The 14,826-nt window shown below is 38.6% G+C and overlaps 1 protein-coding gene across 1 annotated transcript; it reads left to right on the forward strand.

Moving 5' to 3' along the window:
* Positions 1-86: 86 nt before the first annotated feature.
* tnfrsf1b (tumor necrosis factor receptor superfamily, member 1B) lies at positions 87-12,107 on the forward strand. The gene is made up of 9 exons (XM_053653387.1): positions 87-301; positions 4,643-4,736; positions 4,817-4,942; positions 5,334-5,492; positions 6,455-6,545; positions 7,925-8,172; positions 8,495-8,560; positions 8,994-9,028; positions 10,171-12,107. The coding sequence occupies exons 1-9, from the start codon at positions 242-244 to the stop codon at positions 10,546-10,548; spliced, it is 1,257 nt and encodes a 418-aa protein (XP_053509362.1). The 5' UTR covers positions 87-241; the 3' UTR covers positions 10,549-12,107.
* The last annotated feature ends 2,719 nt before the right edge of the window (positions 12,108-14,826 follow it).

A 14,826-nucleotide genomic window follows, 5' to 3' on the forward strand; every position in this document is an offset into this window, starting at 1 on the left:
TCGTTTCCTTCCTGATTTTCACGAGTCGCAGAGTTATGTAACCATACACGTGACGCTGAAGAGTCAAGAAGAAGTTTGTCTGTGTGCTTCCGGGTTCTGACCGCAAACCCTTAAGAGAAAAAAAAGAAAAGAAAAGTGCGCGTTCACATGCAGCGGGGCGGTGATGCCGTGAATGCGCTTTCAGGTCTCCGTAACGGTGTGAGCGCGCTTTTTAGTGTCGCGTAAAAAAAAAGCTGGAAAAATGAACGTTGGGCTTCGATGTTTGATCCTCGGCGTTGTCGCGTCGCTTGCAAAAGCAAAGGTAGGAAACTTCATATCTCTTTATTACTTTTGCTGAGTAATGTTTCGCGGTAATGAATGATTCATAACGATAGTCTTGTTAGTTTTCAGCCTCCTGCTTTTGAGTCCTTTGGGAAAGTCGTTAGGACGTTTGATCAGAGGAGGTGCACAGGATTACTGATGATAAATGATGACAAATTGGGGGGAAAGGGTTTATATTTGTTCAGATTTTCTCTTATGTAAATATATGGTTTGTTGGTTACACACACTGACACACACGCGTGTATATATATATATATATATATATATATATATATATATATATATATATATATATTATACACACACACACACACACACACACACATATATATATATATATATATATATATATATATATATATATATATATACACACACACACACATATATGTATATATATGCTGTATTTATATTAACCACCTGTGTTGTTTCTCCTGTATGAAATTGTACATTAATTTGAGTTTTATGAACTTTTATACTCCTCCTTTTTTTTTTTTTTTTTTTTTGCTGTTGTAATAATTTTCTGCTGTAGACACTTGAACTTCACCATGAAAGTGTGACTCACGTTGTGTAATTACCCACAAAATCCCGGTTCAGCAGAACAGACTTGTGGTGAACTGAGAATAAAGGAAAGTGTTAAATGGTCAGGTTTGATTTGCTGTGTATGTCAAACCAGAACTGCAAACCGATCATCCCGTTAAAACTGTTAACGACCTAATAACGACTGCATGACTTTTAATTATTCACCAAGGGAGTGAAGATGGTTTCTTTAACACCAACGTCACACCTGAAATGTGTTTATGCAGCTCTTCTTTACTGAGAGAAAAGCGTTGCACGTGTTCAACTTTTATATCAAGCAGAAGTAGGGTTTAGGTTATCAGGGCTTCTGTGTTGTTTTGAGTTTTAAGGCTCTTTTGCTAATATCACACTAAAGGGCGTTATGATTCACCACGTTTGCATGGTTTGTTGAGGAAAAGTTCTGGAGAAAGCAAGTAATACTCACAATTACCAGGCAGTTCTTGTAGAATATCCAATTTTCAATTTTTATTTTTTTCTACTAGACCCATGAGCTTGAATAGTTTGTGTAAATCATGTAAATTTCATGCTCAACTGCTTGTTCCAACTGACATTCTGTGGCTTATAAACCCGCACGTGTAATATAAAATTAAGCGATTTTCAGTTTAATCAAACCAAAACACTTGAATCCCTCCGAAGAAAATAAAGAATCCAGTACACACCCTAAAAGGTGTTAAACAGAAGGTGTATCAGAGTGCTGAGGAGTTCGTAATTGAAATTAGGGATGCGTTGGCGCTCATTCTTGACTAGACGCTTCTAGCAGCTTTTTGCTTTTTCTGTGTAGAGGATTTCCTTTTCAGATATGGTTCTGAGTAGAATCCGTTTAGAAAGACTTTTGAAAAAACATCGACGAATCCTTTTTTCATTAGAGTGCATCTACAAAACAAAACAAAAAAGGACTAGTACACTTAACAAAGCAAAAAAAAGGTTCCCAACGCCACATTTTGAAGTTTCCACCAATGAGACACCAGAGGATTGTCCAGGAAACTTTGTTTTCTGTCAGAAAATGAGGATTCCTTAATGGTTTCTTGGATGGTTAAGAACTACAACTGCACTAAATGGATTCCACTTAGAACCGTATATGAAAAGGAAACCATCTGCTCTACATAGAGCTCTTTACGGGTTCTCGTGGAGTTGGTGTAAAGAGAGTGCAGAGGAACAGTGCTCACCCACATTTGGTTTATTTGACTAAGCAGAGACAAGCTCTGGTACTTTAATGTGATGGAAATGTAATTGTTGACATGGTGAGACACTTATGTAACGTTTAAAGAAGGAGTCTCCAGTGTCAGAGATAAAGCTTCAGGATGTACTCTTATAAGAAAACAATCAACTTCGGTTCTGTAACAGTAACTTCACTTCACCACTGGATTATTTTACTATAGCTGCATGACGCTCTGTGTTTTATTCCTTACTTAACATCTTTTATGCAGTATTTCATCAATGGTTTCGCCTCTGTGGAAATCCGTAAGGTTCTACAATATATAGAACCCTATAACAGATCGTTTCCCTTCCATAAACGCTAGAACCCAATTAGAAAGTTAAGAATCCTTACCTATATAAAGAAACCTTGAGGAACCCCTTTGAAAAGCATAACTGTCAAGAGCATTTTCTGATTTCTAAGGGGAAATGATTTTAATGATAAAAACAACAATAACAATTTATATTTTGGATTTTTATGAAAGTTTTTGAGCACATGTGCATGGCATATTGGTGGTAATAATGTTGAGTGATGTTCACTGTTATATTTTATTCTTTTTTTATTTAAAAAAAAAAGGATTTCAGGGAAGGCTGAATGTATTCACACACAACTGCTGTGTGAATCCATTTTTATTGTTAAACAGAAATGTATTCGTGTCAGGATTTGAAATGGATTACGGTATCATGTATGTATGCCAGAAAATATAGATTTTTTCATTTATGATGCCAAAACTGACAAACAAGGAAGGTCTGAAACCTTATTCTAGTCTTTTATTATAACTTTTTGTAAATAAGCGTTTAAGTTATCAGTAAATGTTGATGTATTGATAACTTGCTTTAATCAAATTGTTATGAATTGGAGTGCAGAATTCTTTAATATAACAGAAGACATTGAAGTGTAATGGTTCAGTGTTTAAAAAAAAAAATCCACTTCAAATGTTCCACTTCAAGTCACATGCATGATGTCAATAGATTTATTGTCAGCTTGTAGAACTACTGCAAAGCAAGTGCAAAAGTCGGACACCAAGCGTGTCTTTGCAGGCGGCGTAAGGTGAATGTGTGTGTGTGTGTGCGCGCGCGCGTGTAAAAGGATGTGTGTCAGCTCTTGTGCGCTTAGATACACCGTATGTGGTTGATGCGTCATGCAGCTTGCTGCTGTTCAGGAAGTGTCAAGGCCTTTCCCCACCGAACCCCGCCCCCTGCGCTGTGATTGGTTAGACGTTCTTACGCGCGAGAGCTTTGCGTGAAACCCTCCAACCGGCGGACTGCGACAATAAACATCTAACCAATCATGGCGCAGGGGGCGGGTGCTGTCTACAGGCAGGTAGAGGAATGCATTCCGGAAGCGATTACCCTTTGACTGTAGCTCGTTTCCCGGCAACGCGTTATGCGTTTCCCAGAATGGGTGTTTATCTCTCTGGGAAGAGACGTGGTTAATGGCATGTGGTGGATTTATCTTCAAATTTGTGCAACTGCACCATAATGCGTTAGACTAAATGTTAAACTATTAATCTGTAAGAGTATTTGTTGTTGTTTTGCTGCTTAGCTACAAATATTTTATTTTATGGGTCTGAATAAAACATCATAATTAAAATTCTTCTCTTGTACGTTGAAAGAAGTGAATTATTCCTCTTATACCACATCAGCTGCTATAATAGCAGAAGGTACAATTAAAGAATGAACCTAATTACATTTACAGTTACATTTAATGTTGTGGAATGTCTGTTAAAGATGCACCTGTTCCTGTTATCACTTCTTTTATAGCAGCTATAAACGGTTGTTCCCTCTCCACCCTCTCTCTCTCTCTCTCTCTCTCTCGATAAGACGTAAACTGCAGCTTGTCGTGTAACTGAGAAAACGCAAAAAGCGTTAACTCCGGAAAAGTTATAGCTTTACCTCACTGTGTTACAAAGCACTGACACCGGCGACTCCTTCCCTAAATGTTAATTAAACATCTGCTTATCGACCAGAAAAGGTCACCATTTCAACAATTATACATTTTTCTTTTGTCAAATAACAGCATGTTTTAATCCGGACATATAACATTGACATGCCATAACATTAAAAGTATGTGACATTTAATAAATAAAACATTTTAATCATTAGCAAAATTACTGTGATATAAGAGTTATAATAAAACACTGTTACTCCGTTACTGGAAAATAATCAACTTTGGAGTGGCAACAGTAGCTGTACTTCACTATCACCATCCTTCCCAAGCTGTTCTGTATGCCTACAGTACTGTTATTAAACTTCTGTGGGGTTTTTTAAAAATATTGCTTAAATTGATGCCTAATTGATTACTCAACAGGTCTGCTGACAGTCATGCACATTTTTGAGTTGTGCAACGATACCCACTTACAACGATAGATTGTACACTCTGTACTATAGGGAAGATTTGATGCCTTGGTGTATAAAAATATCCCAGTGAGTAGGGAAGTGGAATCTGCTTCTGCTCTTTTGCTGGGATCTTTTCAGCAGTGTCGGTTCCTGGTTGCGGGTCTGTCTAAATGTCAGTCTCTGATTCCTGCTGTTTTTTCATCTGCAGTCCTATTCGCTGCCATACAAAACGAATGGTGCGTGCAGGGACAGCTCTACTGAGTACAAGGCCGACAACTTCTGCTGCAGCAAATGCAAACCTGGTAAGATGATGTGTGATGTGATGATGTGTTTAAATGCTGAAATGTTTTGGTGCTTACTAGGTGTGTTAATATTGATACAGGAACCCGAAAGGCGAGAGGTTGTACCAGCACGGAAGATACAGTGTGTGTGCCGTGTCCTGATGGAATGTACTTGGAGAACATGAATTATTACCCAAACTGCTTCTCATGCACTAGATGCTATGAAGGTAGGGATCTTTTTGTAATGATCATAATCTGCCCATGCCTAACATCATGCCTATATATTTATATTTATCCTCCTGTGTATTTGAATTCTCAAATACACAATTCTCTGTGATTGGTCAGAAGATGTTGATGAATGTGCTTGATCTAATATGTTAGCTTTTCTATAGTACCAGCTCATTCACAGGGACTTGCATAGAGGACACTGAATAAAGATTAATAATAAATTGAACAAAAATAATAGCATATCATATGCATCATACCACCTCGTCATCGATTACTTTCCTATAATAGCCTACCCGGTTGTCGTTTATTCCTTACGTATGTAGAATCAACCATTTTTACATTTTTACTGCCCCTTTTTAATGCTGTTTCAATTCTCAATTGTTTTGGCAGACAAGGGCGTGGAATACGCCAAGCAGTGCACCAGGGTCAGTGATGCAGTATGTGTGTGTAAGCCTGGGTGGTACTGCGTTCATTCAGATGATTCTCCTTCTTGTACTAGTTGTGAAAAGCACAGGCCGTGTACCCCTGGCAAAGGAGCTATATCACCAGGTAGGAGGGAAAGTTCAGTACAATAAACTAATTTACATTTATTGCATTATTATACAACAGCACTTTCAATGGCTCGATTCTGATTGGGTCAGAAAGTGTTTATTAATTTTCTTTAACAGCAGCTCTGACAGTAGTTCCAGCTCTTGTTCTAATATGTTATCATTTCTACAGTAAAAACTTACACTTACAACTTATTTGTATGGAAGACATTTTACATGAAGATTTTGAAAGTGTGTGTGATGGATGTGTATTTGGGGTCAGCTTGCGACAAAACATTAATTCAGAAGTAACCAACTTGTGTTGGTTTTGAACTTGTGACCGCATCTTCTGTTGTTTCATCATGAGGCTGAATTGTATGATAAGGATGGTGAGTAGTTCAAGATCATCATAGCACATGGCTCCTTTCTCAAAAACAAACAAATAGGCCTAAAGCACAGCCCTGCTGAAAAAAAACGACAACAATAGAAACCGTCACAGAAATTCTGACGGTTTCCACTACAAATACCGCAACAAACCATCAGCTAACCCTTAAAACCAATATTGGTCCTTAACGGTATCCACTAGACATAATATACCACCAATAGAAGGCAACATATTACCAGTAGATACCATCAGGGACCATTACAGCTTCCATTAAAACAATACAATTCCCATTATGACCATTAAAACCATTACAAATTCTATGAGGGTTTATATTGTTTTTTTTTCAGCAGGGAAAACAGTTCTGGTTTGAACCAGTTTTTTTTCTTCCTCACACATCATAATCATCATCATCATACTTGTGAGGGATAGACAATGCTTTCAGATCCATCATTGTGTAATCATGTAGTCAAGATGTTTATTTAACATTTATGGAAGGAGTCTCCAGTGTCAAAGCTTGTTGTTGATTATTTTCCTGTTTTTCTACCACTGAACCATGATTTGTAAGATTACTTGGGTATATTTGCATGTGTCTGATGCAGGTACGGCTACAGAAAATGTCAGGTGTGGTATTTGTCCTGAAGGAACATACTCTAATGAAACCAGTACGCAGCCATGCTTGCCACACACTCGGTAATAATAATAAACTTTATTTATATATATATATGTATATCATTTCTCGTACACTGCTATAACAAAGCACAGCATTCGGTACCTGAGTGATAATAAAACTATAAAATAATTGCACACAAGTTAATCAGTGGCAATTTCCACTTTGTATTCCTATCCCCTTCTAGCACGCAAAGGTCGCTTGGTTAATTGTTTTAATCACCTAATAGTTAGTCAGCCCTGCTTAAAACAAACAATAGAACCATTACAGAAATTCAAATGGTTTCCACTACAAATCCCATTACAAACCATCAGTTGTTAACCATCAAAACCATTACATAGAAGTACGTATTAAGGACATAGGTCCTTAATTGTATCCACTAGACATAACATGCCACCAATAGAAGGCAACAAATTACCAGTAGAGATCCACAGGGACCATTACAGTTTTCATTAAAACCAATACAATTTCCATTATAACCATTAAAACCATTACAAATTCTAAGAGCGTTTCTATTGATTGTTTTTTTTTTTTTCATCAGGGAATTGTTAGCTAGCATGCTAACGAGCTTAGCTACTGTTTACAATATGAAAGCCTTATGTTGTCTAACGTGCTAGCAAACCGGTTACTGATTTTAATATATAGTTAACCAATTGTTTGTTAGCTTGTTGGCTAGGTTCCTAGCTACTTAATGTTGTTTGTTCCCTTTATTGCTAGCTTATCCTGGATTTAAATACAAAATATAACCATTAACCTAACATAAGCTAGCCTGCTAGCGAGTTCGGCTAACATTTAGCACACAACAAAAGGCTACATTTATCTAGCATCTCTCTTGCTAATGAATTGGCTGCTGGTTTTTAGTTAGTTTAATGTTAGCTAGCTTGCTAGCGAGCATGACTAACGGTTAACACTTGGCAGTTTGCATCTGCTTTTACTTAGCTCGATGTTAGTTAGCTTGCTAGCGAACTTAGCTGCTAGGTTTAATTAGCCTAATATCAGCTAGCTCGATAGAGACCTGGCTACTGCTTTACACAGTATAATAGGCTAACGTGAGTTAGCTTGATATCAGATCTTGTTAGCCTTAAAATTCACATCAGTTGGAAATCAGTAAAGCAGGAAGAACTATATATTTTTTATTCATGACTATTCATTTTATTTGGTTTTCATTTCAAATAAGGTTCAAAGTAGAACTCTTAAATGCTTCAAAATAACCCTTGAGGAACTTTTGTGTGTGATCTTGTGAAAATCTCAGTAGCTGACTCACTTTTCAAGCTGAGCTTTACTGAATGTAGCTCAAAACACTTTTATTTTATGTATAAGGAGACATTTTTCTCTCCACCTGCATTCAAGGCACTTATTTGGCACTTTGCGTACTAACACTAACAGGGCTTTTTTTTTTCAGGTGTGATCTGTATTGCAGGAGTGTGCTGGTTCGGGGCACTGCCACAACCGACACAGTGTGTGGTCCAGTTCTGAGCACAGTCCCAAGTCGTGTTACCACTTGTCCCCTAACCATCACGCCAAAGACTAGTTCTTCACCCACCGAGCCCTCTACGATGCCTCCATTCCTGACTTCTTACTCCACATCACAGAGTTTATTCCCTGTATATTCACCACGTCCTCCTGACAGATTCATCGCCTTATGGATCGGTAAAGCAAGAATTTTTATAGTAGGGGTACAAGCCAAAAGCTGATTCCTGTAGATAGATTGTTCTGTGTATTTATCAGGATATTGGTTGTGTTTTTCTTGGCTGTTATTGTATTTTTTAATGAGATAAGCAGGCCAGTTCCTGGGAACCTCAGCATGCAATGGTGTTAAAGTGTTTTGTGTTTTTTTTTGTCCCTCCCTTCCTTGCCCTATATGACATTTCCTTCTTTACTTCCGTTCTGTGTTGTTCCCCTTCTCTCTCTTTCTCTTTCTCTCTCTCTTCCTTCTGCTATCTCTTTATATCTATCAATCTTGCACCATCAGGTTTGCCTGTCGCTGCATTGCTGATGGTTTTGCTGATAGCAACTTTCTGTATTTGTCACAGGAAAGGTAATGTCTGCAAGATTTTGTATATGTGGCATGTCAGAATCAGCATAGATCAAAGTACAGCATTGAAAGTTTTTTTTTTTGTATCATCATCTTTTATCGTACTCACTTGACTCTGATGTAATGTAAACTGTCCTCCATGAACCATGAGCCTGGTAGATACCCTTTCTTTTCTGGTGTTTCATGGCCATGATTTACGTTTAGTGCGATTTGCTTTTAGATTTTATGATGTCATAAGACTTGTTCAGTTCTAACATGCAAGATTTTCAGCTCTTTGAAAAATGTGTGGCAAAAGCACAATATTGGCAATTTTTCTATTTTAGCCAGTCTGTTCTTTCAAATGAATTTCAATAAATTATAAATGGTAAGATTGTTTGTTTGTTTTTTTATAAATATTTTTCTTCTAATCTTTTTCCCCCCACCATTTTCTTCGCAGCTCTAGCTAAACCTGCAGTTCATGAAGGTGTCGAAGTAAGTATCTGAATGGACTCATATTTTACGGGGTACGAAAAGTCAGGAAGCAATGGGAATATTTTGAGCAAAATCTGCAAAAACATGATCTAGAGAAAATGTGTAGAGCCCTGAATAAGCTATTTCACATAACAGATGTTTACATATAGTCCACAAGACACAATAATAACTGAATTTACTCAAATGAACCAGTTCAAAAGTTTACACACGCTCGATTATTAATACTGTGTGTCGTTACTTGGATGATCAACGACTGTGTTTATGTTTTGTGATAGTTGTTCATAGATAGAGTCCCTTGTTTTGTCCTGAGCAGTTAAACCGCCTGCTGTTCTTCAGAATAAATCCTCCAGGTCCTGCACATTCTTTGCTTTTCGAGCATCTTCTACATATTTGACCCCCTTTCCAACAGCGACTATATGATGTTGAGGTCCATCTTTTCACACTGAGGACGACTGAGGGACTCGTACACGACAATTACAAAAGCTGCAAACGTTCACTGATGCTCAAGAAGGCAACACAGGATACATTAAGAGCCAGGGGAGTGTAAACTTTTGAACAGGTTGATCTGTGTAAATTGTTATTTTTTTAAAATTTAGTACTGCCCTTCAGAAGCTACATAAGATATTTCCATGTTTCGCAAAAGACAAAATAATAACAATTTACACCGATCATTCTTTTCAAAAGTTTACACTCCCTGGCTCTTAATGTATCCTGTGTTGCCTTCTTGAAAATCAGTGAATGTTTGCACCTTTTGTAATAGCTGTGTAGGAGTCCCTCAGTCGTCCTCAGAGTGAAAAGATGGTCCATTTGTGTAAATTCAGTTATTATTGTGTCTTATGGACTATATAGAAACATCTGTTATGTGAAATAGCTTATTCAGGGCAGAACTAAATAAACATTTTTTTAATTATTAAAATTTAGCAAATTTTGCAAGGTGTATGTAAACTTATGACCTCAACTGTGTATAGTTTTGATCTCACTGGAAATTGTAGTAGCCACATGCAGTACTGGAGCATTCGTACACAAAGCTTACAAGCTCACAAAAGTGATTTAGTCTTCACATGACAGTCATTGTTGTCTCTAAGTTATGTATGCCGAGGCCTTCACAGTCCAGCTTAAACGCTCGTCTCTCTTGTCTTTAGGCCAGACAGAGTTTAAACTCAGTCCACCTCTCCAGCCCGACAGAAAACCAGGGACTGTTAGCAGATAGCAACAGCGACCCGTCCACTTCATCGTCATCTGACAGCCACAGCCAGGGCACAGGCATGAGTCAGGACTGCATCCATGTCGAGCAGCCCGCTGTCTCCAGCCCCGTTCTTAACCTCAGCATCACGGCCACGTTTAATTGCCAGGTGAACCCGGCCACGGGCTCCTGTTCCATTCCCATCAGCCCCTGCGTGCACCAGCCGGAGCCTGAGTTTCCTCTTTCTCAAGAGGAAGAGCTGTGCGTATCCTGTGAGCAAGAGGACAGCAAAGACGCGATACAGTCAGTGCAAGAAAGTGGGATGACTAAGTACTGAAGAAGACAAGGGGGAAATCCACTGGCTTGTTAGCGGTGAACGTTTAATCTCAGGCTGAGTGTGTATGTGTGTGTGTGGTGGGGTTTGGCGCTGTAGTGGATCATCATCTGACACCAGTAGTCATGTGTAGATTTTATTTCACACGCAAACCCTGTTTTAGAGTCCACTAGACAACAGAAAAGGTGCAAACACACCCACACATTTATCGTCAAAACACATGTTGATGAATATGCAAATGAAAACCCTACACACGTCCACCAACACACTTCCCCTCATACACTGGCACCGAATGCAAGGACACAAAGTAGACAAGGGGCTAAGGGAAAGCCCACTTGTATGAAATTTGTTCGAGGGTAGCGTGGAGAAAGAAGGTCATGCATTAAACTGCCGAGGGTCATTTGCATGCCTTAACCAGATAAGCTCTTAAATATGTATGACGCAAGAAAAAAACATTTGCATACAGAGAACATTACTGCTCTGTGACTTGTCTGTACAATCAACCTAATTCCACTGAAGTGAGAAAATCAATTTTGTTATTGTGATGGAGCTTTAACACAGTATTTCATCGATACCCCAGGTGTTTGTGTTGGTTTCCTACGGCTTCTCAGGTTTCCTCCCACCTCGCAGAAATATGCCGGTAGGTTTACTGCCTCCACTGAATTGTCTCTAGGCGGGAACGTGTGAATTTAGACATGAAGTGCTCCGCGATGGTCTGGCATCCCGTTCGGTGTGTGCTCCCTCCTCTGTGATCTAAAAGCTTACAGAAGATGGATGAGTGAACACTTGTTTTTTTTTATTCTCTCTCTCTCTTCGTTGGGAAAAAGCCAAATTGACTGAACATATGATGTGCAGTTAAAAAACATATCTCAGGGAAGAATTCTGTGGACCATTATCAGAACAGTTACATCATTCATTAGTTTAGTTAAGGAAGGCTCAAGTATTCAAGACCCCCTTTCCTTCCTCCTTACCGTCCTTCATTTTTGTAATCATTAATGTTTAACAATGTGAGTCCTCCTGAATTTATAGCCAAGGCAGAATTCAAAAGAAAACTGAATGCCCTTGTTTGAATGTCAAATGTCAAATAACAAGTAGGCGAGTTGCACTTTACCCACACGTTCACTCTGAGGAAGTATTGTGGTCTTGCACTGTATATCAATAGGAAATGCAAACATTAGTAGATGTAGATCACTGACGCCCCCCAGTGGTATTAGAAAAAAAATCAAATCAAATAAAATGACTGTAGATAGGTCTTATATACTGTATACTTTATTGCTCAAAATGTCTTGTGATGTAATGTAATCTGAAACATTTAACACCTTAAACTCCCAGCTACACCTTTTTTCTATTGGTTTGAGTGTTAATTTGTAGCAGTTACTGTGTGTTATACTTTAAAATAAATATCTGAACAGTAACCTGATAGTTTAAGGGGTTCAAGTGAAACAATTTATTTTTTATGTGTTTATTATTTTTGTACAGATTAAATTTATATTTTATACAGCACAATATATATATAGAGAGAGAGAGAGAGAGTGGAGGAATGAATAAATGTTACAACTTTTCTTTTTTCCTTTCTGTCATTTCAGCCAGGTGTGTGTGTGTGTGTGTGTGTGTGTGTGTATATATATATATATATATATATATATATATATATATATATATATATATATATATATAATTACACACCTTGTTTAACAAATCATTTCCTCTAAATAATTTTCATGCTCAAAAATAATGTCTCACATCCTGCTACTGCTGTCTGGAAATAATTACAGCTCACAATATCTTTATTTATGTCCTTTGCATCACTGTATGAGACCATGGGACTCATTTGTAGCTGTCTCCAAACTTTTTCATGTAATGAAAGTCTTTCATCTTACTGATGCTATCTGGTGATTCTCACAAGCCGGATACGTCAGTGAACACACACACACACAAATGATTTCAGTCAGATCTTCCCCAGAACGGCGCTGAATCACATCCACCATGTATGATCGATACAGGTGGTAACGGAGATAAAGAATCGTGTAGAAGGATCTTTTTTTTCCCGTAACATATGAAGTACTGATTGATTACATCTTCTGAGGCTTCGCAATTGAATGTTTAAGCTGGTGATGGGAATTCTGGCTCTTTTCACCGAGTCAGATCATTTGGCTCAGCTCACCAATAAGAGTCGACTCTTTCACATCATAAACTTTGCAATATTATGGCCAGTGATTATTGTTGTTTTTGGGTTTTGTTTTTTTTTGCCTAACCATGGCTGAAATTGTTCCTTTCTGTTTAGCAAAAATAAATTGACTTTGTATTGCATTTAAATAATTGTTAAATTAGGCAAGGCACTAGAAATGTGCACTGACAGACAGTAAAAACCAATGCATTACTGTTATTGTTCCAACTGTAATTGTTCTTGTCATCCACATCAGTAAGGTATAAGCATTTGCTTCAGTTTAATTATCACGCATTTGGTTAGTCTTGTCTATAGAGCAACATGGTAATCTATAAAGTAATCTAATAGCTCAGAACCAGCTGTACAGCCATGTGCATGCTTCAGCAAGATTAAGAAGTAGTTCAGTCACAAATCTAAGGTCGGGCAGGTGTCGGTTGTGTATTCTTGAGAATTTGCACACCTTTCCCTGAACTGCAGCGCAGCAAAACGGAAGTTTCTGAGTAATCGCAAAAACCTTAAAACGGTTTGTAGGAAATGGTTGGTTTGTAAACGATGACAGGAAACGATCTGTCGTAAGTCAGCACTTTGTTTAGGAAAGACGCTGAGGTGAAAACCACCATTACCCAAAATGATTGAAATCAGAAGTTGTGAAACGTTTAGCAACAAGAAACCACTTCCGTAAAAAAAATAAGAAGAAAATACACACCCACTTTTTTATTATACCACAGATGAATTTTATTATCACAATCCAAATCTTCACACATAGGCACTATACAGTACACCAAGATGTTTATTTACTGTGGCTGTTTTAGATTTTTATTCCTGAACTTTCCATCCAGGTTAGCACGTTTGCCTCACACCTCCAGGGGGTTCAAGTCCCACCATGGCCCTGTGTGTGCGGAGTTTGCATGTTCTCCCCGTGCTGCGGGGGTTTCCTCTGAGTACTCCAGTTTCCTCCACCAGTCCAAAGACATGCATGGTAGGCTGATTGGCGTGTCTAAAGTGTCCGTAGTGTATGAATGGGTGTGAGTGTGTATGTGATTGTGCCCTGCGATGGACTGGCACCCTTTCCACGGTGTACCCTGCCTTGTGCCCGATGCTCCCTGGGATAGGCTCCAGGTTCCCCGTGACCCTGAAAAGGAGTAAGTGGTAGAAGATGGATGGATGGAACTTTCCATCCATAGAAGCCATAAACCCACAAATTGGACAGAAACTGAAAAATGTATGTGATTCGATTTACCTGACTAGTCAATTGGGCTTATGCAGTTGAGTGCAAACGGTTCATCCTCCTTCATTTCTGGTTAGAAATTTATCTTCATTCTACTGTTATCTTCAAAATTGGAATCCATGTTCATTTACTCTTGTTGAAAAACTTGTTACGACATACAGCCTAAATAGCATCAGCAGGTTTCCATATCTAGCTAATGTGCATCCCTGTTGACAGGCTCAAGTTAATTTACTAGCACATGCCTGATTTAGGTGTCTAACAACACTGTTATGTCTTGTTTAAGACCTTAAAACAGAAAAGTTTATTATTAGCTCTTATATCCATCCATCCATCTTCTATACCGCTTTATCCTTTTCAGGGTCATGGGGAAATCTGGAGCCTATCCCAGGGAGCAGCTCTTATATCACATTCAGAAATTCTCTCACTGGCCAGTCAATCAGCCAGTCATGCGGCAGTGACACAATGCGTAATCATTCAGATCCAGGTCAAAAGCTTCAGTTCACATCGAACAGCAGAATGGAGAAACGTGTTCTCAGTAGCCGTGGCATGGTTGTTGGTGTCAGTTTGAGTATTTCAGAAACTGCTGATCTCCTGGGATTTTCACATGCAACATTGCTTGCTGTTTTTCCAGGCTTCAACTATCCAGTTTGGGTGAGTTCTTGACTGACAGGAGTGAAACCAGATGTGTTCGATTGCTGTTGTAGCTCATCCACCTTGACGTTTGTTGTGTTGCGCACTTTGTGATGCTTTTCAGCTCAACTTGGTTGTGAAGAGTGATTATTTGACTTACCATAGACTTCCTGTCCACTCGAACCAGTCTGGCCATTCTCCTCTGACCTTTCACTGGGCGCTTTTTGCTTTCCGACACACATCCAGAGACGTGTGC

Source organism: Ictalurus furcatus, chromosome 21, assembly GCF_023375685.1.
Source record: "Ictalurus furcatus strain D&B chromosome 21, Billie_1.0, whole genome shotgun sequence".
NCBI lineage: Eukaryota > Metazoa > Chordata > Actinopteri > Siluriformes > Ictaluridae > Ictalurus > Ictalurus furcatus.

Coding starts and splice junctions, on each gene's coding strand:
- tnfrsf1b (XM_053653387.1), top strand. CDS start 242: ATGAACGTTGGGCTTCGATGTTTGATCCTCGGCGTTGTCGCGTCGCTT. Junction 302..4,642: donor CGTCGCTTGCAAAAGCAAAG/GTAGGAAACTTC, acceptor TTTCATCTGCAG/TCCTATTCGCTGCCATACAA. Junction 9,029..10,170: donor CAGTTCATGAAGGTGTCGAA/GTAAGTATCTGA, acceptor TCTTGTCTTTAG/GCCAGACAGAGTTTAAACTC.